Source organism: Pristiophorus japonicus, chromosome 1 (genome assembly GCF_044704955.1).
Source record: "Pristiophorus japonicus isolate sPriJap1 chromosome 1, sPriJap1.hap1, whole genome shotgun sequence".
NCBI lineage: Eukaryota > Metazoa > Chordata > Chondrichthyes > Pristiophoridae > Pristiophorus > Pristiophorus japonicus.
The window spans coordinates 326,555,284-326,581,086 of record NC_091977.1 but is presented as its reverse complement, the minus strand read 5'-3'; the positions used below and the strand labels follow the sequence as shown (position 1 = coordinate 326,581,086).

The 25,803-nt window shown below is 47.4% G+C and overlaps 1 protein-coding gene across 4 annotated transcripts in view; it reads right to left on the bottom strand.

Moving 5' to 3' along the window:
* Positions 1–25,803, bottom strand: part of topaz1 (testis and ovary specific TOPAZ 1) — a 116,567-nt gene that overhangs the window by 27,049 nt on the left and 63,715 nt on the right. For all 4 annotated transcript variants that reach the window (XM_070888959.1, XM_070888969.1, XM_070888971.1 and 1 more), the window contains exons 15-16: positions 9,674–9,845; positions 6,398–6,498 (exon numbers count right to left, since the gene is read on the bottom strand). In XM_070888959.1, the coding sequence (XP_070745060.1) occupies positions 6,398–6,498; positions 9,674–9,845 (273 nt within the window). The remainder of the gene's footprint in view (positions 1–6,397; positions 6,499–9,673; positions 9,846–25,803) is intronic.

The following is a 25,803-nucleotide window of genomic DNA, read 5'->3' as shown; positions in this document are numbered from 1 at the left end:
TTCATCTGCCATGCATTTGCCCACTCACCTAACCTATCCAAGTCGCTCTGCAGCCTCATAGCATCCTCCTCGCAGCTCACACTGCCACCCAACTTAGTGTCATCCGCAAATTTGGAGATACTACATTTAATCCCCTCGTCTAAATCATTAATGTACAATGTAAACAGCTGGGGCCCCAACACAGAACCTTGCGGTACCCCACTAGTCACTGCCTGCCATTCTGAAAAGTCCCCATTTACTCCTACTCTTTGCTTCCTGTCTGACAACCAGTTCTCAATCCATGTCAGCACACTACCCCCAATCCCATGTGCTTTAACTTTGCACATTAATCTCTTGTGTGGGACCTTCTCGAAAGCCTTCTGAAAGTCCAAATATACCACATCAACTGGTTCTCCCTTGTCCACTCTACTGGAAACATCCTCAAAAAATTCCAGAAGATTTGTCAAGCATGATTTCCCTTTCACAAATCCATGCTGACTTGGACCTATCATATTACCTCTTTCCAAATGCACTGCTATGACATCCTTAATAATTGATTCCATCATTTTACCCACTACCGATGTCAGGCTGACCGGTCTATAATTCCCTGTTTTCTCTCTCCCTCCTTTTTTAAAAAGTGGGGTTACATTGGCTACCCTCCACTCCATAGGAACTGATCCAGAGTCAATGGAATGTTGGAAAATGACTGTCAATGCATCCGCTATTTCCAAGGCCACCTCCTTAAGTACTCTGGGATGCAGTCCATCAGGCCCTGGGGATTTATCGGCCTTCAATCCCATCAATTTCCCCAACACAATTTCCCGACTAATAAGGATTTCCCTCAGTTCCTCCTCCTTACTAGACCCTCCGAACCCTTTTATATCCGGAAGGTTGTTTGTGTCCTCCTCAGTGAATACCGAACCAAAGTACTTGTTCAATTGGTCCGCCATTTCTTTGTTCCCAGTTATGACTTCCCCTGATTCTGACTGCAGGGGACCTACGTTTGTCTTTACTAACCTTTTTCTCTTTACATATCTATAGAAACTTTTGCAATCCGTCTTAATGTTCCCTGCAAGCTTCTTCTCGTACTCCATTTTCCCTGCCCTAATCAAACCCTTTGTCCTCCTCTGCTGAGTTCTAAATTTCTCCCAGTCCACGGGTTCGCTGCTATTTCTGGCCAATTTGTATGCCACTTCCTTGGCTTTAATGCTATCCCTGATTTCGCTTGATAGCCACGGTTGAGCCACCTTTCCTTTTTTATTTTTACGCCAGACAGGAATGTACAATTGTTGTAGTTCATCCATGCGGTCTCTAAATGTCTGCCATTGCCCATCCACAGTCAACCCCTTTAGTATCATTCGCCAATCTATCCTAGCCAATTCACTCCTCATACCTTCAAAGTTACCCTTCTTTAAGTTCTGGACCATGGTCTCTGAATTAACTGTTTCATTCTCCATCCTAATGCAGAATTCCACCATATTATGGTCACTCTTCCTCAAGGGGCCTCGCACAACGAGATTGCTAATTAATCCTCTCTCATTACACAACACCCAGTCTAAGATGGCCTCCCCCCTAGTTGGTTCCTCGACATATTGGTCTAAAAAACCATCCCTTATGCACTCCAGGAAATCCTCCTCCACCGTATTGCTTCCAGTTTGATTAACCCAATCTATGTGCATATTAAAGTCACCCATTATAACTGCTGCACCTTTATTGCATGCACCCCTAATTTCATGTTTGATGCCCTCCCCAACATCACTACTACTGTTTGGAGGTCTGTACACAACTCCCACTAACGTTTTTTGCCCTTTGGTATTCTGCAGCTCTACCCATATAGATTCCACATCATCCAAGCTAATGTCCTTCCGAACTATTGCCTTAATTTGCTCCTTAACCAGCAATGCTACCCCACCTCCTTTTCCTTTTATTCTATCTTTCCTGAATGTTGAATACCCCTGGATGTTGAGTTCCCAGCCCTGATCATCCTGGAGCCACGTCTCCGTAATCCCAATCACATCATATTTGTTAACATCTATTTGCACAGTTAATTCATCCACCTTATTGCGGATACTCCTTGCATTAAGACACAAAGCCTTCAGGCTCGTTTTTTTAACACCCTTTGTCCTTTTAGAATTTTGCTGTACAGTGGCCCTTTTTGTTCTTTGCCTTGGGTTTCTCTGCCCTCCACTTTTCCTCATCTCCTTTCTGTCTTTTGCTTTTGCCTCCTTTTTGTTTCCCTCTGTTGCCACCTGAAAATAGTTTGCGCCTTCAACTGTAAGTTTTGCCGAAAATGTAAGGTGGAGGAGCGTTGCCGTTAAGTCAGGCACTGCACAACGGATTTTGTGCGTCCGAGCCAAAACCTGCGTCGTTTTGCTCATGCGCAGTGAGCTTTTTCCGGGTGCAAACATTAATGCAGGCGCGGCAGCCTCCTGCGCGCATGTGCATATAAACCACCCCACTTCAGCAGAGATGGAGGAGCAGGAAGGAAGGCAGTGTGCCAGGCGCTTCAGTAATGAGGCGACTGAGGCCTTAGTCCATGCAGTGGAGAGGAGATGGTCCTCACTCCATCTTGCTGGGGTGGCAGACCAATCCCACCTGTATTTAAGAGGCTGTGGAGAGACATAGCACAGGTGTCTGCTGGAGACACTGTGCCCAGAACTAGGACACAATGTTGAAAAAAGTTCAACGACCTTACCAGAATAGTCAGGGTGAGTACCTTTCACAGTTATGTATGTCCCCTTTCTTTCCAACATGAATCTCAGACACTGTGTGAAGTCTTTCATGCATATGGTCCCTCTCAAAAGTCTTGCTGTCTGTGGGGTGGGTTTCACAATGCAGAAGAATGATGAAGGCTCACTTCTGCACCCATAGCCTTCTAATGATCAATACACATGAACTCACTAATTTACATCCTTCCTCACAATACACTCCCACTACTGCTATGGCTTTCAGAAAGATCACCTATAGCCCCTATGTTACATAACCTCCTAGCAATCGCTCACGAAGCTCATGCAACATCCAAACAGATTGAACAGAAGCCACTGGAACATTCACACAGTCTCACCTATTGCACTATGGTAGGCATATGTGCCACAACAGGAGAGAAGCCCTTTCCGAGCCCTTCCTATTTTTCTCTTTGCAGTCGAAGCACTCCCACACAGGAGGGAGCAGCTGTGCACGGGGGCCACCTCAAATACTGCAACTGAATGATGTCGAGGAATGGGTGTCGATCCTCATTGGAGTAGCAGCTCAGGCAGTTGTTGGGGGCGATGCTGAGCCCTCTTTGGATAGTGAGGGTATGTAAATGGATAGGGCGCCTGAAGAGACTGCCTTTAGACATATAATAGTGGCGGCGAGCCTTCATATGAACAATTGCAATGCCACCTTCCTCATGTCACACTGCTCCCTCCCCTACTGCTAGCCACACGTGTTTGTTCTTGTTCCTGCAGAAGATCAGCCACAATCGCGCCAGCCTTCTCGGGACGCATCAACCTCAGGCCATGGCGATGATGAGGAGGCTGCGGACACAACCGAGCCACAGAGCCCACCAGTTGCCCCCTCTCAACTATCCTTATCTGACGGCAATGAGACTTTTGAGTGGTTTGAGTCTTCAGAGGCTCCTGGCCCCAGTTGCCTTCAGCAATGCAGCGCGATAGGGCAATCTCGCAGGTCAGCTCTCTGGAGGGTGAGTCGGCAAAGTCAGTCTGCTCAATGACAGGCAGACATGGAATTGGACTTGGTGGAAATGTCCAGGGAAAACACAGAATGCACCGTGAGCTTATGGTTGCATTGGAACGGATCCCAGAGAGCATTGACAAGCTTACTGTTGCACAGGCAGCATCACATCTTGTCAGTGTGACTCGGGAATCCAGAGAGGCCATCATTGCCCACACACAGGAGGAGCGACAAAGGCGTTCCAGAGTGTGTGGCGTGTGCCCTTGATCATGTCGCAGCCTCTAGTGCATTACAGGCACAAGCTACGCTTCAGCTTGGTCAATGACTGGTGCCATCCTCTCTGCGGTCCCCACTGTCCAACGGGAAAGGGATAGCGCTGAAGCAGACCAGCAAGTTGATGCACATCGTGCTCCGGATGCTGAGGCCCAGCCCTGTCGGAGAGTCAGTGACTCTAAGGAAATGGAAGGAGCTGGCCTTCCTCAGGATGACAGCATTCTGGCTCCCACCACGGACTCGCCAACCATGCACTATAAACAGTTGACACCCCAGCCACCAGTGACTGCTTCCGCTAATGATAAGGCATAGCAGTCCGTAGCCAGGCCGTCCAAGCCAAGAGCTGGTCCAGGGCGTCCCTAGAGCATTGTCTGCCCCCCCCCCAACAGAGAAGCCTCTAGCAACCTTGCTGTCGGCGGTAAGGCCTCATTGAGGAGCAGGTGTGGAAAGGGGCTGACGGGAAAGGATGGGGGTTGGGGGGAGTGTGGCTAAGAGCCATTAAGAGCTGGCACAAGGTTGAGCTCATGCTTTTATGTAGAATTGTTCACTTTATAAATAGTTGTATGTTAAGAAATGGGTTATTTTGCATTGATTTGCTGCAGGAAGTAGTTTTGTATTTTGTTAGTTTTGATTAAATCATTGTATGTTTTGGGTTGTGGGGGGGCATTGTTCGTTATTGATGTTTATAAAAATGTTTCTTGAACCTTTGCCCTTGGTGTCTTGTGGCACATTGCAGAATTTAGTGTAGATGAGCCGTTATGGTGGCAGAGTCGCAAGTTAAAGCTGCAACCCTACCTTCTCCATTCATTGATGAGCTGGCGATGAATTGTAGTGGATCCGCAATGGGTTCCTCGCCAGGCTCCTTGACCTCCAGAGGTGGTCCTGCAATCCCCATTGGCAATGCCTGACCCCTCATGATGGCTAAATTGTGTAGCATGCAGCAGACCACAATGAATTTGGAGACCTGTTGAGGGGAGTATTGGAGGCAGCCTCCAGAGCGATCCAGGCATCGGAAGCGCTGCTTGAGCATGCCAATTGCATGTTCGATGATGTTGCGGGTGGCTGCATAGCTCGCATTATAGCGCTGCTCGGCTTCTGTGGCGTGGTTTCGGTGGGGGGGGGGGGGGGGGGGGTCATGAGCCAGGCCTGGCCATAACCTTTGTCCCCGATTAGACAGCCTTGGCCCTTATCTTTGTCGCTGAAACATTCGTGACACACTGCTCTCACGCAAGATAAAAGCATCATGTGCGCTCCCTGGATAGCGGACATTCTCTGTGTGGTCGCAGACCAGCTGCACGTTTAGGGAGTGGTATCCCTTCCGTTTTGTGAAGATCCCTGTGTTGTGTAATGGTGCTCACAAGGCAACGGGTGTGCAGTCAATGGCTCCATGAACCTTGGGGAAGCCTACAATTCTTCCAAACCCTAAAGCTCTTACATTCTGACTGTTCCTAGTCATTGGGAACTTTATGAAGTCCATTCTGCGTGTGTAGTGTCCTTGTAACCTGGCGAATGCAGCAATGTGCAGTGTGCTGAGAGATGCTGCACATATCCCCTGCTGCTGCCTGGAAGGAGCCGGAGGTATAGAAGGCCATCGCCATAGTCACCTTGACGGGCAGCACGGTCCTGTTGGCGCTGGTAGGCTGTAGGTCTGCCTGTAGGAGCTGACATATCTCTGTCAGCAATTATTTTCAGAAGCGCAATCTTCTAACACACTGCGCCTCAGACCTGGAGGTATGAGCGATGTTCCCTGTAAACCTGTGGGGGTGGGGTGGGGGTGGGGTAAGGCCTCCTCTCTATATGTCTGTGGCCTCTTCAAATCCTTGGCCCAACATGGCCAAGAACCCGTCTCACAGCTTGAAGCTGCCTGCCAATAGCAGCCAGCAAGATACACTGGTGAACGAATATTGCCCCCATTGAAATCTCTCACTGACCTTGTAAGCAAAGTGTCATGGCACATAAAATTGACGTTTGCAACTCTGAGCCTCACGCAGCATTCTGCACACAACCATGTCAGTCACTGACAACTGCGATATAAAATCCTCTAGCTTCTGTTTAAATATGCTAATAGCGCCTGCTGCACCCTGGGACAGCCTGGTTTTTTCAGGTGTTTCCTGGGGCAGGTGTTAAATGAGGTGTTAAGGCCGAAAGTTCCATCCGGGGCACTAGCGCAGCCTTGCACGATGATTGACGTCATAATCACGCTGAAAACAGAGGGCGAGGCGGTAAGTTTTTGTGCCAGCGCAAACCAATAGCCGAATCTTCCAGCTGGGTGCTAAGTCATGAACCCTCCGCATTTAACATGCAAATATAGCATTTCCGGCTAAATCCAGCCCTAAGTTTTGATTTCTCTTTGGTGTTGAAAATCACAATGGGAAAAAGCAAGGATAAAGATAAAGAATGAATGGGTATCTTCTGAAATTAAATGGAATTCACAATATTTTCCATCAAGTTAAACAGGCCTTGAACATACCTTTCTCCAATTCTCACTTTTATAGTATGCTACCATCACAGAGGTTCCAATCCTACCAAGCAATTTCTTGGCCATGCCATTGATGTGCATCTTTTGGCACACTGAAAAACAAAGCAGAACAGACAAGATGTAAATTATGTTTGCTGTGTTCTATTAATTAGTCTACACTCATTTTATTACTTTCCATCCAACTTCCTGTTGTCATAATTATTGGCAATGCTTTTATGGCAACATTTATAATTGAAACTGCCTAGGTTTATAATGGGAACTTTCAATGTAAACATTTACTTGTCACAATGTACCTGCAGGCCTCCCACCACCAGTGCACTGTGGTGCCCCATTATTCCCTTCAACCAGCTTTCCCCACTTCAGCACTATTTGTGTTCTCCCACCTGTTGCAAACCGCATGTCCAAAAGTCATTTTCCGTTCATAACCAGGAAGTGGTGGGATTCCCTTAAAGACTTTCCCATGATATTGAGAAAAACACTGCCATTTAACAACTTTAGTTAGCTCATGAGTATGGTAACCTTGTGGTTAAGCTACTGGACGAGCAACCCGGAGGTTGAGTGTGAAAATCCCACCATGACAAGTGGTGAAACTAAATTCAATAAATCTGGTCATTTGTGGTGAGCTAGTATCAGAAAATGACCATGAAATCTGCCGGATTGTCATGGAATCCCAACTGGTTTACGAACATCTTTCAGAGTTAGGAACCTTTCACTCCTATCCAGTTTGGGAGACATGTGATTCCAGTCTGACACTACATGCTTGACTTTAACTGTCCCAAGGGTTACCTGGGACAGGCAATAAGTATTGCCTTTCAAGTGCTGCCCACCTCCCAAGAAAAAAAATGCAAGTTAAATAAAGACCTTTATTAAGATCATGGGAGGCCACTGAGTAAATCCTACCCCTACACCACCGCCCCTCTGTGGCTTCTTCTGCGTCCCATATCTACTCTTCCCAGCACCATTCCAGTTCCTTGCCCCAAACCACTGCTATATTCCCGACCCTAACCTTTAGCCCCACATCCCATACCAGCCAGAATACTTTACATCGCTGATGCTCCCCACCCTAATTCTTTCTGACACTTCCTTTCCCAGTTTAGTACTCTCCTCGATTCTACACAGTTAATGTTCCCCTTGACATTCCCCGGTACAAGACACAAGTGAGGCTGAAACACAAAGACACAAATGGGCAGAGAATGAAAAGGTGGAAACCGTCATGTATGTAGACATAGAACATAGAAACATAGAAAATAGGTGCAAGAGTAGGCCATTTGGCCCTTCGAGCCTGCACCACCATTCAATAAGATCATGGCTGATCATTCACCTCAGTACCCCTTTCCTGCTTTCTCTCCATACCCCTTGATCCCTTTAGCCATAAGGGCCACATCTAACTCCCTCTTGAATATATCCAACAAACTGGCATCAATAACTCTGTGGTAGGGAATTCCACAGGTTCACAACTCAGTGAAGAAGTTTCTCCTCATCTCAGTCCTAAATGGCCCACTCCTTATCCTTAGACTGTGACCCCTGGTTCTGGACTTCCCCAACATCAGGAACATTCTTCCTGCATCTAACCTGTCCAATCCCGTCAGAATTTTATCTTTCTATGAGATCCCCTTTCATCCTTCTAAACTCCAGTGAATAAAGGCCCAGTCGATCCAGTCTCTCCTCATGTCAGTCCTGCCATCCCGGGAATCAGTCTGGTGAACCTTCGCTGCACTCCTTCAATAGCAAGAACGTCCTTCCTCAGATTAGGAGACCAAAACTGAACACAATATTCCAGGTGAGGTCTCACTAAGGCCCTGCACAACTGCAGTAAGACCTCCCTGCTCCTATACTCAAATCCCCTAGCTATGAAGGCCAACATACCATTTGCCTTCACCGCCTGCTGTACCTGCATGCCAACTTTCAATGACTGATGAACCATGACACCCAGGTCTCGTTGCACCTCCTTTTCCTAATCTGCCGTCATTCAGATAATATTCTGCCTTCGTGTTTTTGCCCCCAAAATGGATAACCTCACATTTATCCATATTATACTGCATCTGCCATGCATTTGCCCACTCACCTAACCTGTCCAAGTCATCTTGCAGCCTCTTAGCGTCCTCCTCATAGCTCACACCGCCACCCAGTTTAGTGCCATCCGCAAACTTGGAGATGTTACACTCAATTCCTTCATCTAAATCGTTAATGTATATTATAAATAGCTGGGGTCCCAGCACTGAGCCCTGCGGCACCCCACTAGTCACTGCCTGCCATTCTGAAAAGGACCATGCATACTAGTTGTATAGTCACATAAGGTGTGCCACCAGAGGGCACTGCGGTGGGAGACCCGAGAGTCACCTGCATAGGTCTGCAGAGCCCAGTATAAAAGTCTGCCCACCATGCTTGTGCCTCACTCTGGAGTTACAATAAATGGGACTAAGGTCACAACAGCTCAAGTACAATACTAGACCCCGGAGTCATTCATAAGAGTATTAAAGACATAACAGAAACAAAGATGAGTGCAATGCATTGAGTGACATAAGAAGAGAAAGAAACAGTGGCAAACATAGGGGGGGGCACAGATACATGGAGACAGAGAGACACGGAGACAAATGGGGGAGAGAGCAAGCAAAACAGAGAGGAGAAATATCATGGAAAGACACAGGAAGCATGGGAGCAGGAGACAATGGGAGCACCAAGCAAAAGCTCTAAACTGGGTTGCAGTAGTGGCATTACAATTGGTCTCAGTCTCCCTAGGTTAGGGAGTGAAAACTGGCCAGGGTTCCAGATTTTGATCGTTGTCCAACGATCCCATCTGTGCATTAGCTGAGGACAAGATCAGGCTCGACTTCAACCCACCTTTAATTGAAAAGTATTCTGACAATGACAGTCTACGAAGAATGCCACTTGGGGCAAGTAACCAGAGGGTGCCAGAGAGCTATACCTCTATGAGGAGCTGCTGCCTTCAGCAACACTGAACGATGCAACTCTCATAAAACCAAGAGGGATCCGGCACTGATTAATATTTAGGATGACTATCCAAATGCATGCGGAAGATAGACAAATGAGGAAAAACACAGTTGAAGACAATCATTTTGCTATTTTTTTTCCACTTAAAAATTACAGTAAAATTCTCACATATACTGAGTAAAAGAATTGATCAAAAAACACCTTCAGTGACATTGCTCTGGTAGCAGCCAGAATTCTGACAGTAATAAATTTTGTAGAGCATCCCTCAAGATCATCCAATATCTTTTGTGCTAACGTTTAATGAATGAGCCACACCTGCTTTTGCAAATTCACAGAAGGGGACCGCAGCTCCATTATCCTTGCTTTTTACGAGAGCAACCGCAATGCATGCGGCAATTCTGTGGAGTTCGCTTTTAGCATCAAAGTTCCAATGTAAACTCTGAAATAAAGTTCCGATCTTACTCCATTCTCCTTTTTCTTTATATTGCTACAAAGGAAAATATCAAAAAAACACAATGATCAGAAACCCTCCCTAGATCTAAAACACTAATGTACATGGTGTACCACAGAGACTTGTAGGCCAAGAAGACTAGTGCCGAGTGGGATGGTTTTTGCTGGGGTGGGAGTGTGATAGTAACATTTAAGATTTTAGTGATATCAGTCGAGGGATAAATATTGGCCAGGACACCGGAGATAACTCCCCTGCTTTTCTTTGAAACATAGAAAGTAGGTGCAGGAGTAGGCCATTTGGCCCTTCGAGCCTGCATCACCATTCAATATGATCATGGCTGATCATGCAACTTCAGTACCCCATTCCTGCTTTCTCTCCATACCCCTTGATCCCTTTAGCTGTAAGGGCCACATGAATAATACCATAGGATCTTTTACGTCCACCTGAGGGGGCAGACGAGGTCTCGGTTTTAACATCTCATCGGAAAGACGGCACGGTGTAGTGCTCAGTCAGTACTGCACTGGAGTATCAGCCTTTATTATGTGCTCAAGTCTCCGGAGTGGGACTTGAACCCACAGCCTTCTGACTCAGGCGAGAGAGCCTCCCACTGAGCCTAGGCAAAAGAATAAATATTTCAAAAAATGATTTCTTGAAGGGGAGAAATTTGCTGGGCTATGGGGAAAGAGCAGGGGGAGTGGGACTAATTGGATAGCTCTTTCAAAGAGCCGGCACAGGCACAACAAGCCAAATGGCCTCCTTCTGTGCTATAAGATTCTATAGGATTCAAGGGTATGACAAAAGGGCAGGGGAAATGGAAGCTTGCGCAATGGGCAGTACGCTATCCTTTGGTATTGTAATATTCGATGACTCTATAATGGGCTAACCAAGACAACATGCGGCACTGTAGCACAGCGCCACTGGTGGTGGGAGGGACTGATGGAATAGAAGCAGGGATTACTTCAGGTGTCACAGAATAGCTACTGTCACACAACAACCTGCATTTATATAGCGCCTTTAATGTAATAAAACGTCCCAAGGCACTTCCACAGGAGTGTAAACAAAAACAAAAACAAAATTTGACACCGAGCCATACAAGGGGATGTTAGGGCAGATGACCAAAAGCTTGGTCAAAGACAGGTTTTAAGGAGGAGAGAGTGGTAGAAAGACGGAGAGGTTTAGGGAAGGAATTCCAGAGCTTAAGGCTTTTGCAGCTGAAAGCACAAACGGCAATTGTGACACAATTAAAATCGGGGTTGTTCAAAAGGCCAGAATAGGCAGAGCGCAGAGGTCTGAGTGATTATAGAGTTGGATGAGATGAGGGAGATAAGGAGGGGCGAGGCCCTGGAGGGATTTGAAAACATCACAAATGCTGTTCAAAATCATTATGCAGGAATCATACATCTGTCTGTATATTGCATAAAGAATAAAGTAATTTAGCAGATCTCTCAGTGTTGCTTAGTGAGTTAGAGGGTAGACTTTTTAATGCCATCTAACATATATTATATCACTACTTCCACTGACGTAGTGATTGAATAACTGAAGTGACATTTTTAGTAAAGTGGTAGTTCTCATGATATTTTCAGGTTCGAGTTGAAATGATTGTGTGCATATTTGCATATAATATGTTGTGTGATAAGGCGAGGGGGATTATATCATGCAACTGAGAACCCATCATCGGCTTATCTGGCCACTCCCGAAAAACCTTCTGGGCACTTATGAAAACCAGCGCACATTCACAACATCGGCGCTGAAAGATTTTGCAGGGAGTCAAGAACACTGTCAAAATCAATAATAATGTTCAACTTTTTTTTTTAAAAACTCGTCAACGTAAGTGTAAATTTGTTTGATTTCAGAAGTTTTCTCCTTTTTTTTTTAAAAACTCACTCGCACATCACCATCGAATGTCTTGAAGCAGGGCTGGAGGGTCGTAGGTTTGGCCAGTAGAATCAGCCCCGCGCCCGGACTTCGGGGCTCGTCTACAAAACAAGCCATGGAGGTGGGGGGAGAGAGAGGGCGAGCGAGGGAGAGAGAGAGAGAGAGAGAGAGAGATGCAGATCGGAAGCCTTCTGCACTGAAGACTGCGATGAGTTGGGGGGTGGGGGAAGGAAGGAGAGAGAGAAGGGGAGAAGTCACAAGACCAATTAGCTAAGGGGGGTGGGGGCGGGAAGAGAGAAGTAGTCACAAGACTGCAATTAGTTAAGGTGGGGCGGGGAAAAGAGAGGAGAAGTCACAAGACCTTCCGGTGTGGTCCATTCATACAGACCTTGGGGAGAGAGAGAACTGTGAACCTGTCATGCCTGCTTTCCTGCCGTTTTGAGCTTCTTTCAAAGGTTAAATTTAAGTATGGGGGCAATACTGACAATGCCATACCTTGTGCGAGCCTTCTGCATCATGGTGCTACATAGGAGACAACTGATTCGACTTCATCGCATCAGGAACATCAGAGCTCGTAGGGTGCTGGGCAGGAGGCCTTACCCACCTCGGGTATATCAAGACAGGCGTTCGTACCTCCACCTGAGTGATGCAGGCTGTGTGCAGACTGATGCAGCAGGTTTTACATGTAGCTTACGACCTGGACCAGGCATGGCAAGGTCCAGGTCGGTGATTGGAGCGTGGGCAGATGCAGCAGGAGCAGCGAGATCGGGGTGAAGGTGCGGCGAGAGTCTGTGGAGGGATGTGATCGGGGCGGCCCAGGGGAGGCCTGAGTTCGGGCCAGGGTCCCAGGGGCAGCACGGGTCAGCCCACACTGCGATGTGTGCGCGCACTAGGTCCGTGCAGCAGAGCAGGTCTCCAGTCGTCTTGGTTAATCCTTGCTACTGGACCTTGTCCTAGCTCTGTCAAGCCTGTGTGATGGCTGGTGTGCAAAAGCCACCCCACGTTAAAAAAATCCACGCACAGGCATCTTTCCACCCTTGAGGATATAATTCGGGTTCTTCATTCGAAACACCTGTGAACTCATCTTTTCTTTTGGCATGGAAGCAAGACATTCTCATTTCAAGGGACTGCCTTTGATGATATTTTAAGTGTTTTGGAATAAAGGGAATGATGATAGAATTTAAGTATTTTTTCCAGTTTTAGGTGGTCCTTGTCTCTCTAATCCAGGCACAATACAGGATGATTTTGTTAAAAATTAAACACCGTTGCAGTTAGAACCCTGCTGCAGCCTAAAACAATACACATGTTGCGAGGTTTGTTTAAGTTTACAGATTTGAGACAGGAACCAAGCCACATAATTTAAACAGTGTTGTGTGAACTCCTTTTTAAATTGAATACACATTTAATAACACAGTCATTTAAATTGAAGGAGCCCCAACAGCTATTTCAGGGGTGTTTAAACAAGTTGATTTGCTCAAATTGGAACCTGCAAGAGATAGGTCAAGCTAATTCAGCGTGCTGAGAAATTAAAGAATCAGTGGAAGAATATTAAATTAATTCCTTTCCTTTTGAGAAGCTATATATTTTTAAAAATTCTACCATAAATATGTGTGTGTTATTAATTAATTGCCCATCGTACCCACATGGGGAGTCAATGTTGGAATGCTTCATCTCAATGCTCCCAAAGATTGTGATGTCAGACCCTAACACAGTGCAAACAGAAGTGGCTACTACAATAGCATGTAGATTTGAGAAAAACATATAAAGCAAACTAGAGAACTTAAATTCGAAGAAGACACTTTCTCATTTTTTGTCACAATGCAATGAACCTGAAGCACAGAAAGCAACACACGATTGTCCCGATTGTCCAGCAACAACGAAAATAAACCGATTAGCATTGTCGCACAACTAAGTAGACAGCAGCGAATGAATTACATTAATGGAGCAGCAGGCACCAAATTAAATGGGCGAGATGGACAAGAGTGAATTAATAAATTCATAAGACTAGAAGTTACTGCAACAAATCAATAAATCAATGGAGCATCAGGCACAGCAACCAGTTAGTTACTCAATGGAGCAGTAAATGAAATAACTAATGATACACCTGGCACACCGAGGGCAGTGGGCACCAAAGACAATATATTAATGGGAGCAGCTGGCGCACCAGCTAATCTGACAGAGCAGTCCATAAATTAATATTCAAAAAGCAGCAGGCACAGCAATGAATTAGTAAATTAAGAGCAGCAGGCACCAGTGAATTAATACTCCTTTCCTACCTTGGCCACTGCTGCTTCCTGCCGCTAAGCGACTTGCGCGGTTTCACCGGCGGTTTACTTTTCATAGCCCTATGACCGATTATCATGTAATTGCCGACTGTAAAGATAAGTTAAAAAGAAAAGTAAAGGCCTCTTCCAGCTTAAAAAGTTTTTTTTAAGTTTTCTTAGGCACTTAAACAGTTAATACTGTTTTAAAAATGCTTTGCCAGCATGAAAGAAGACTGTTGGGAGTAAAGTTTCCCGGTGGAAGGAGGAGGGGAGGGGTGGAGATAAACTGGGGTGGTAGTAGGGTCGTGGTGTTATCAGGAGTTGCGATGTGTGTTTGGGGGGGGGGGGGGGTGGGGGCACTAGACGCAAGGTGGTGGGCCACTGTACCGCCAAGGAAAACAGAGTGAACGGGTGCGATTTGGATAAGCTCCAATCCAAAAGTGGGTGGCTGCAAGATTATGGAGGAGAAATTGGGCCCAATCTTCAGGCGCTACGGGGCTTCCTAACGTGCAAAAATGGCGTCGGAGGTGCGCGCACACACTTCCAATGGGAAGTGCGCCGGATGCCATCATGGTAAAAGGGTTGCTCATGCATACCTAATGACCGCTGGCAGCATGCAGATTATGACATCAATCAGTGTGCAACGCTGATTTGACGCCAGCGCTGCCATTTACAAACGCTATGCTCCAGCCTACGCCTCGTCTTAAACTCGCACAACTGAACACGACACCAAACAGCGTGAAGCCCCCATCAGCGCTACCTAAAGGGATCATGAACTGCTTACAGGTTAGTTGCTGCTTTATTTCTTCTGGCTGCTGGTGCAACTCTCCATGTTTTTGGAGCTTTCCTATACATCTAAAAATAGTCAACAGGGAATGGGCTGACTGGAGCTGAAGTACTTTTTTGTTCATTTAAAAGCTAGTGTTAAAACAAGTTGCTTCCAAGACACAGGTGGCCTTGTGGTAGGAATTCCTCTTGGAATCGAGCATGACTGGGAGAATGAACAGAGGCTTTGCATGACAGGAAAGTTGCTAGAAGTGGGAGGAGGAGGAGATGGAGGTGGTGTCTCAGCAGAAGGCCATATCCGCTGAGTCTTCAGGGAGCAATTCTCTTACCGCAACTTCAGTGAAGACCAATGCATGAGACACCTTCGCTTTACTAAAGATGTCATGACTGAAATATGCCAACTATTGCAGCCACAACTGCAACCTTAAAGCAGGGCAAGGATTGCATTGCCTGCAGCTGCCAAGATGACTGTGGCTCTTTTATGCGTCTGGCTCCTTTCAGACTGCTGCTGGAGACATTAACAACATCTTGCAGTTTGCAGTACACTGCTGCATAAGGGATGTCACTGAGGCTCTCTATACAAAGACACAGCTTCATCGCATTCCCTCTTGCCAGAGACAAGCAGGTGGAGCGAGCATGAGGGCTTGCTTGTATTGCAGGCTTCCCCATGGTGCAGGGTGCCATTGACTGCACGTACACTGCCTTGCGTACGTACATGTGAACTCAGCCATTTTCATGGACTGAAAGAGATTTCACTCCCTCAATGTGCAGGTTGTGCGACCACAGACAGTACAAGATGTAGGTGAATGCCACTATCCTGGCAGTAGTCACAATTTCTTCATTCTGCAGCAGTCCTCTGTGCCAAATATATTTAATCTACCACAGCAATTCAAAGGCTGGCTGCTGGGCAACAAGGGTTATCCCACTCATGACACAGCTCATGACTCTGGTCCAGAACCCACGCACACAGCAGGTATACAATGCTGCCACAAGGAACAATATAGAGCACACCATCGGTGTCCTCAAGCAAAGCTTCCGCTGCCTGGTATATTCTGGAGGAGCCCTGCAGTACTCAGCTGAGCGTTATCAAGATTTGTGGTAGTATGCTGCACAACCTGGCCATTATGAAAGAACAACCCTTGCCACGACCTATCAGACAAGAAGCTGAGCAGCAGGAGAGGGAACAGCAAGAGGGAAGAGAGGCTACAATGTAGACCACCGCTTTCTGCCCAGGCTCTACATAATCAAATAATTATTGAGCGATACCAGTAACAACCACACCTTTCCATTCACCAACAGTCCCACACTCCTTATCTTTCCTCGATCACTGACCACAACATCTTCCTCTTTCCGACAACACAAAAATAAAAATCACAAAAAAATGTACATTCCAATCCACACTTATAAGTTCAATCATGACAATGCATAAAAAAAACCGAATCACCCTTGTGCATTCTTTTAGTGCCCATCTTCCGTGTACCTACAATGTGTTCTCCCAGTGGCTGTAGCATGGGTGGTGGAAGGCTGCTGACCTCCAATTGAAGAGACTGCAGATGGCCTTGGAGGATGACCTCGAGCTGCTCTGGGCCGTGAAGGCCTGGCTTCAGACTGCACCATTTCAGCCAAGGGCTACAGCAGTCTGGGCTGGCTGGTTGACAGGCAACAGCAAGGGTATTGGCGGAGTGGCAGGGTTGGGACAAAATGTTGTCATCCTGAGAAAGGACAGCATATTCGTTCTCCACAGAGCCATTGCCACTCTCCTGGGGCAGCGCCTCAACAATCCTAGTACTCTGTTAGAAAACAGATGGATGGACTGCTGTGATGCCCTGGGAGCTCCTTTGAACAGTGGTATCCAGAACCATAATGGCAGCAGTCTGAGCTTCCACTCAGACCTTTGATAGACTGCTGTTTGTGCTGCAATGGAAGCTGTTCGTGCTGCAATTGAAGTTGTGACATCGGCCATCAGAAGCTGCATCATGGTGGGTTCCACAGGTGCGCTGACATATTGGATGGACTCCAAGCTCTGTGCAAAGGCACGTGGTAAGGTTGGTGCTGGACTCCTCCATGCTCCTTGACATTGAATGCAGGCTTTCTGGCAGGTTTTCCTGTGCACCAAGCATTTGGTTATGTACACCTATCCGCCTTCTTCTGTAGCCTGGCCAATCAAAGTCCTCCTCCAAGTCCATTGCAGCAGGGTGCAACATTGCCCTCCAGTGAGCTTGCACCTCCCCAATCCTTTTACCCCCCCCGCCCTGTGCCCTGTGTCTCACCATGTGCAGATCCCTCCTCTATCCTAGCCTCTAAAATAAGCGCAGTGTCAGTATTCGAGCTGGTGGCTGCGATTGGAAGATCAAGTGACGGTGTCTCTTCATCGTCACTCTCTCCTTCCTCTACTGAAGGCTGCAGTTCTCGGCTATCTGAAATGAAAAAGGGACAAGGGTTATGGTGAGGGGAGAGGAAATGCGGGTTGAGAGAAGGATTAGGTATGCAGACACCCTCATCATTGATCGCTTCAGCCCTGCCAGTGGCCACGGCCTCAGCGATGTCCCTTCCCATGATCGCCAGCCCCGTCTCCTCCATGGGGTTAAAATATGCAGGCGTTCTTGTCCTCCTCCAGTCCTTTGCTATTGTCTGCTGTTACGCGCTATCTCCTGGCAGAAAGAGGGAAGTGTGTCAGTGAGTGTCGTGCAATATGTTTGGGTGATGCGGTTGTCATGGTTGAATAGCTGCCAGTGTGCGAGAGCTGGGAGTTATGGATACAAGGCTTGTAACAGTTTAGAATGCGAGGGTGAGGGAACGCACATGAACTGTAGAGTTCAGTACTGACTGAAAGAGATTGTTGGTAGGTTGGTGATGGGGGTATAGTGAATTGAGCAGTGATGAGGCTAGTGGTGCAGTTAGTAAGATGTGCCATTTAAAGATGAACTCACTGACCTTGACAACTCGTGTCGTTAAATTTCTTTCTACACTGCATTTATATTCTTGGAGCAACACTCCTGGCATTGACATCTGCCACTAGTTCTTCTCATTGCCTCCAGAGCATCTGTCTGGAAGGTGTTCTGCCCCCCTGCGGATACAGGACATCTCTCCCACTTTCCACAGTCCAATACGAGAGCGACAGTCGCTGTCACAGGTGGGACAGATAGTCACTGAGGGAAGGGGTGGGTGGGACTGGTTTGCCACACGCTCTTTCCGCTGCCTGCGCTTGATTTCTACATGCTCTCGGTGATGAGACTCGAGGTACTCAGCGCCCTCCCGGATGCACTTCCTCCATTTAGGGCGGTCTTTGGCCAGGGACTCCCAGGTGTCGGTGGGGATGGGGATGTTGCACTTTATTCAGGGAGGCTTTGAGGGTGCCCTTGTAGCATTTTCCCTGCCCACTTTTGGCTCATTTGCCGAGAAAGAGTTCCAAGTAGAGTGCTTGCTTTGGGAGTCTCGTGTCTGGCATGCGGACAATGAATAGCATGTAAGGCAGCAAGTAGCATAAATTTACCATGCTGCCTGCAATGTTATGAACGGACGTGGGTTAATTGTGTACCACAATCCCCACGCTCGATTTTGGGGGTTGCCAGAAAGAGGAACCAGAAAGAGGAAGGGCTCTTAGTCCAGGTATTGCAGGAGATCATCACCCTACAGCTAGAGAGGAATAGTCAGGCAATGGAAGGGACGGAGGTGAGCATCCATAGGAGGTAGATTAAGCAGGATTGCTAGTCTTTAGCCATTATAGAAGCAGCCAGATTAGGATGGCAAATGCAGAGAGGCATGGCACAGGAGGGAAGGATTTAGATTCCTCGAGCATTGGGGTGCAAGTAGAGGCAGTGCAGGAAACTCCTAGGGCCAGATACAAGAACTTGAAATAGATGCAAGAGTTGGCCATTCGGCCCCTCAATAAGGCCCTTCAATAAGATAATGGCTGCTCTTCTGTCTCAACACTTTCCTACGCTATCCCCTTATCCCTTGATTCCCTTAAATATCCAAAAGTCTATCGATCTCTGTTTTGAATATGCTCAACAACTGAGCCTCCACAGCCTTTTGGGATAGATATAATTCCAAAGATTCACCATCCTCTAGTGAAGAAATCTCACCTCACCTCAGTCCTAAATGGCCGATGCCTTATTCTGAGACTGTGGCCCCTGCTTCTAGACTCCCCAGCTAGTGGAAACATCCTACCTGCATAAATCAGTGTTTCTCAAATCTTTTTGGTTGAAGGACCCCTTTTTCAAATCGATTAGTTATCACAGCTCCCTGCCCCCAATCTAAATTACAATACTATATAATACTCACACTATGAAAGTGTTGCATGTAGAGAGTTTTAATAAATGCTTTTAAGTAAACAGGTATTTACTTACAGATATCAGTGAGATGGGTGTGCCTGCTTCTCACACCTATTCTCGGTACTCCGCTGCAACAGAAGGTCACTATTAGCCACTTGGACAAATTTTTAAAGCCGGCTGATCAAGGTGAATGATGGCACGAGCACCCATGTAGATGCTGGGATGCTGCTGGAACCATGACTCACTGCCACACTCTCCCGCTGGCGTGTTCTGCAACAGTGGCACTGAGGGATTGTACGTGTTTGCGGGAACATGTTCAGCCACGTGTTTGAAGGGCCCCGCAGGCGCTCTGATCACGTGTTGGGAGGATGGCCAGGGAGAGGAATCATCTCAACCGGCAGGGAGCGCTCATTGCAAAGTGAGAGAGAGCTGTGGGCCTCTGTGAGGAGGCGGACCCAGTCGTTGAGAATAATTCGCAAGAACTGAATCGGTGTGTGTTTTATAAAAAGAGGAGCAGGCTGGAAATTACCACTGGTCCCGGACCCCCTGGAAAGTTTCCACACACCCCCCACTGGGGTCCACGGACCCCAGGAACCAATCATACAAACAAAAGCAATAATTCAGAAGGGTAATCAAAACCAACTCCATTGTAAGTGGTCACCCAAAGGAAGAGAGCTAAGTGTAGGTATGCAGTGGTAATGGAGATCCAATAGAGTAGACAATCACTTGTGTAATGTAAGTAAAATGGTGTGTTGCCTCCCAGGTGCCAGGGTTAGGAACATTAAGGAACAGGTAAGGAAACCCTTGAAAGGGAGGAGAAATCTGCCAGTAAACACTGTACATGTATGAAGCGATGAGATAGGGAAAAATAGCATTCAGGTCCTGCAAAAGCAGCTCCAGGAGTTGGGGGAAGATTAAGAAACCATCAGTGATAATCAAGCCATTGCTAGTAGATGCAGCATCAGCCCAGACAAGAACAGCCAATTTTGGGAGATAAATGCATGGCTAGAGGTGTGATGTATGGGGATAAAGTTCAGACTCCTGGAGCTGTACCAACAGAACAGCCTACAGCTGAATAGAACTGGAACCAATATCCTTGTGGGAAGGTTATTTGGAGATTTGAGGTAGTATTTAACATTAACATATCACAAGCAAGTGGGAAGCAAGAGATTAGAGTAGACCCCACCTGGAAGGTAAAGTAAGATTTAGATTTAGACAAGGAGGTAGGAAGATTAAAATAGGTTAAATAGCACAAGATGAAAAAGAAATCAGGAAAGGCAAAAATAGGAAAATTGCATGTTGGGTGAATCAGAATTGACCATTAAAAGGATATGGGAAGTGAGTACGGAGTATACAATTTGACTAGGTAGCTCATGTGGAGGAAATAATTTAATGGTCTGAGTGGCATGTTTCTATGTTGTAACATTCTGTAACTTTGTTATAATAAAGCATCATATCCTCAGACTTAGTGAGCAATGCCACAGGAGACCTGCTTGCTTTTGTCATGCATCTTACATTATTATATATAACTGTATCCTAACATGCTATACATGTAATAAGATATGACCTGTAACCACCAGCAAATCTTACCACCAGGCTGCACTTGCAAGAGACAGGTATATAAGGACAGGTCTCAGGCAAGTGCAGCATTCCAGAGCTGTGAAATAAAGGTCCAGAGTGACCTTGACTTCACTACATGCCTCGTGTGAATCTGTACTGAGGGTACAGGACTTTACAGTGGCGACGAGTTACGAGATTACAGAATCCACAGAATGGCGAACAACGGATCAGATGAAAAGTACAATGCTGGAAACAATTGGGAGGACTTTAAAGAAAGGCTCCAGCAAAGCTTTGTAACCAAAGACTGGTTAGGAGACGACAAAGCAGACAAGAGAAGAGCCCATCTCTTGACCAGCTGTGGCTCGAAAACATACGCTTTAATGAAGGATCTGCTGGCACCCGAGAAACCAGCAAGCAAGTCGTTTGAAGAATTGAGCACACTGGTAAGAGACCACCTGAAGCCAGCGAGCAGCCGACACATGGCCAGATACAGGTTCTACAAATACAGACGCTGTGTGGGCCAGATCATACCCGACTTCGTGGCTGAACTTCGGAGGTTGGCTAGTTTATGTGAGTTCTCCGATGAATTGAGGAGAGAAATGCTGAGAGACTTTTTCATTGAAAGAATAGGCCACGCAGGCATATTCCGAAAGCTCATAGAGACCAAGAACCTGACCTTAGAGGCAACAGCACTGGTTACACAGACATTCTTGGTAGGGGAAGAAGAAACGAGGTTGATTTACAATGCAGGTGCGACAACTAACGAAATATCGGAAACAAGAAGTTCACAGCACTAAACAAGCTGCTACCCCCACACACAGACAAAACCGGGAGAACAGGCTCTCGACAGCAGGCAGTGGCACCAGATGCCATCAAGGGCCACAGGAATGGCCGTTCACACCTCATCAACCCACAATGCGAGCAATCAATTACAAACTGAGAGAAGTTCAAGAGAGATCAGCCAGACGCAGCTCATTCTTTGGGAACAATGGAAGCAGTCTGTGCTGGAGGTGTGGGGGTGGGCACTCGTCAAGGGGATATCGATTTCAGCAGGCTGTTTGCAGAAATTGTGAATATACAGGGCATTTGGCCCGCATGTGCAAAGAAACGGCAGCTCGGCTGGTATACGAATCGGATGGGTCGGAAAGCGGACCAGAAGACGGTGGGGACAGTACCCGGGACACCGATGTACGGCGGGTCAACACGATCAATGGCCGCTGCTCCTACAACAGGACGCCTCCTATAATGATGAGGGTCCTACTCAACGGGATACCTGTCAACATGGAGCTGGATACGGGAGCGAGTCAATCTCTCATGGGCGCTCAACAATTTGAACAACTGTGGCCGCATAAAAGAGACAGACCAAAACTCACAAGGGTCGACACCAAACTAAGGACCTATACCAAATAAATCGTACCAGTCCTCGGCAGCGCCATGCTCTCTGTCACACACAAAGGGACAATGAATCGACTTCCCCTGTGGATTGTCCCCGGAGATCCCCCAGCACTGATGGGGAGAAGCTGGCTGGCAAAACTAAACTGGAAATGGGATGAATTCCATGCTATGTCGTTAGAGGAACAGACCTCCTGCTCAACAGTTATAAAGCGATTTGAGCATCTCTTTAAGCCAGGTGTGGGCATTTTCAAAGGGGCCAAAGTCAAAATCTACATCACACAGGATGCTAGACCAGTCCATCACAAGGCCAGAGCTGTACCCTATGTGATGAGGGAAAAGATTGAACACGAACTAGACAGGCTTCTGCGGGAAGGCATTATATCACCTGTGGCATTTAGTGACTGGGCAAGTCCCATCGTCCCAGTCATGAAGCCTGATGGATCCGTACGAATCTGTGGGGACTACAAATCTACCATAAACAGAGTCTCCCGACAGGACCAGTACCCGCTGCCCAGAGCGGAGGACTTATTTGCCACATTGGCTTGAGGTAAACTTTTCTCAAAACTAGACCTCACATCTGCGTATATGACGCAAGAATTGACCGAGGAATCCAAGCTACTCACCACCATCAACACACATCAAGGCCTTTTCATGTACAATCGATGCCCATTCGGCATCAGGTCGACAGCTGCCATATTCCAGCGCAACATGGAGAATCTGCTCAAGTCCATCCTGGGAACGGTTGTATTTCAAGACGACATACTTATCACGGGCAGGGACACCGACTCCCATCTCCGTAATTTGGAGAAAGTACTAAAGCAGTTGGATCGGGTAGGCCTACGAGTCAAGAAATCCAAGTGCCTGTTTCTCGCACCCGAGGTTGAATTTTTGGGCAGAAGGATTGCCGCTGATGGAATCCGCCCAACAGAGTCCAAAACAGATGCAATTCGCCTGGCACCCAGGCCCAGAATGTCTCAGAATTGCGCGCCTTTCTCGGGCTACTCAATTATTTTGGGAACTTTATGCAGAACTTAAGCACGCTGCTGGAGCCTCTCCATGTGCTCCTCAGGAAGGGGTGCATTTGGTTTTGGGGGGACGCCCAGGAACGCGCCTTCAATAAGGCACGCAACCTTCTGTGTTCCAACAGTGTTTTGACTTTCTTTGATCCAGGGAAAAAGATCGTTCTCGCATGCGATGCGTCAGCGTATGGGGTCGGGTGTGTTTTGCAACATGTCAATAGTGCGGGCAAATTACAACCCATAGCTTATGCCTCCAGGTCACTTTCGCGGGTGGAGCGCGGGTACGGAATGGTAGAGAAGGAGGTGCTCGCGTGCGTGTACGGTGTCAAAAAGATGCACCAATATCTTTTCGGGCCCAAGTTCGCGTTAGAAACCGACAACAAGCCCCTCATATCCCTCCTATCCGAGAGCAAGGCAATAAACGCCAACGTCTCGGCGCGAATTCAACGGTGGGCACTCATGCTGGCGTCCTACGACTATACCATATGGCACAGACCAGGCACAGACAACTGTGCCGACGCGCTCAGCAGGCTACCCCTGGCGACCACGGAAGGGTCTGAGGAACAGGACTGAGATAGTCATGGCAATCAATGCCTTTGAGACCACAGGTTCACCCATGACGGCTCGCCAAATCAGAGCCTGGACGGCCAGCGACCCCATGTTATCCTTAGTAAAAAGATGTGTCCTAACCGGTGACTGGGCAGAGGCTCGCGATGCCTGCCCCAAGGAATTAAAACCCTTTCACAGGCGCATGCATGAACTATCACTACAAGCAGACTGCCTGATGTGGGGCAGCCGAGTAGTCATGCCTCTGCGAGGCAGAGAGGCATTTGTCCAGGAGCTCCACCGCAAGCACCCGGGGATCGTTCTCATGAAGGCCATAGCCAGATCCCACGTCTGGTGGCCTGGTATTGACGCGGACTTGGAGCTCTGCGTCCGAAGGTGCACTATTTGTGCCCAACTCAGCAATGCCCCCAGGGAGGCTCCCCTGAGCTCCTGGCCCTGGCCTACCAAACCGTGGTCGCGGGTGCACGTAGACTATGCGGGCCCATTCATGGGCAAAATGTTCCTCGTAGTTGTATATGCATTTTCAAAGTGGATCGAATGCACCATTTTAAACTCGAGCACACCCTCCACCACTGTGGAGAGCCTCGCAACCATGTTTGCAACGCACGGAATCCCTGACATATTGGTTAGTGACAATGGTCCGTGCTTCACCAGCGCAGAATTCCAAGATTTTATAATTGACCACGGCATAAATCACGTCAAGACGGCACCGTTCAAGCCAGCCTCCAACGCCCAGGTGGAGAGAGCAGTGCAAATCATTAAACAAGGCATGCTTAAAATCCAAGGTCCCATGCTGCAGGGTCGCCTGTCGCGACTGCTGCTGGCATACAGATCTCGTCCACGCTCACTGACTGGGATCCCCCCCGTGCAACTGTTGATGAAAAGGACTTTAAAAACAAGGCTCTCATTAATCCTCCCAGACATGCACAAAATCGTTGAGGCAAAGCGCCGTAAGCTGACTGAGTACCATAACAGAAATTCGAGGGGGAGATGGAATGAGATAGGGGACAAAGTGTTTGTACTAAACTATGGCAGGGGTCCCAAATGGCTTGCAGGGACAGTAACGGGCAAGGAAGGAAACAGGCTACTGGTAGTACAAATGGACAATGGCAAAACCTGCCAGAGGCATGTAGACCAAGTCAAAAGCAGATTTACCAACACTGCGGAACCAGAGGCAGACTACAATGTGGAACTCGCACCACACCTGGTGGGCAGACAGAGGGAACAACCTGAGGAAAGGGCAATCCCAACAGACAACCCAGGCAAGTCAACAACAATCACACCAATCGAAACAGACAGCCCAGGCGAGATACCAGCAACCACACCCAAAGAAAAACAGACACCAAGGCAAACAACTGAATCACAACTCAGACGCTCCACGCGAGAGCGTAGACCACCTGAGAGACTGAACCTATAAAGACAATAAGACCTTGGGGGAGGGTGATGTCATGTATCTTACATTATTATATATAACTGTATCCTAACATGCTATACATGACTGTAATAAGACATGACCTGTAACCACCAGGGGTGCACTTGCAAGAGACAGGTATATAAGCACAGGTCTCAGGCAAGTGCAGCATTCCAGAGCTGTGAAATAAAGGTGCAGGTCCAGAGTGACCTTGACTTCACTACATGCCTCGTGTGAATCTGTACTGAGGGGACAGGACTTTACAGCCTTTAACATAAGAAATAGGAGTACACCATACGGCCCCTCGAGCCTGCTCCGTCATTCAATAAGATCATGGACTCAGCTCCACTTCCCCGCCCGCTCCCCATAACCCCTTATCCCCTGATCGTTTAAGAAACTGTCTATTTCTGTCTTAAATTTATTCAATGTCCCAGCTTCCACAGCTCTCTGAGGCAGCAAATTCCACAGATTTACTACCCTCAGAAGAAATTTCTCCTCATCTCGGTTTTAAATGGGCGGCCCCTTATTCTAAAATCATGTCCTCTCGTTCTAGTCTCCCCCATCAGTGGAAACAGCCTCTCTGCATTCACCTTGTCAAGCCCCCTCATAATCTTATACGTTTCGATAAGATCATCTCTCATTCTTCTGAATTCCAATGAGTAACGGCCCAACCTACTCAACCTTTCCACATAAGTCAACCCCCTCATCTCCAGAATCAACCTAGTGAACCTTCTCTGAACTGCCTCCAAAGCAAGTATATCCTTTCGTAAATATGGAAACCAAAACTGCACACAGTATTCTAGGTGTGGCCTCACAAATACGTTATATAGCTGTAGCAAGACT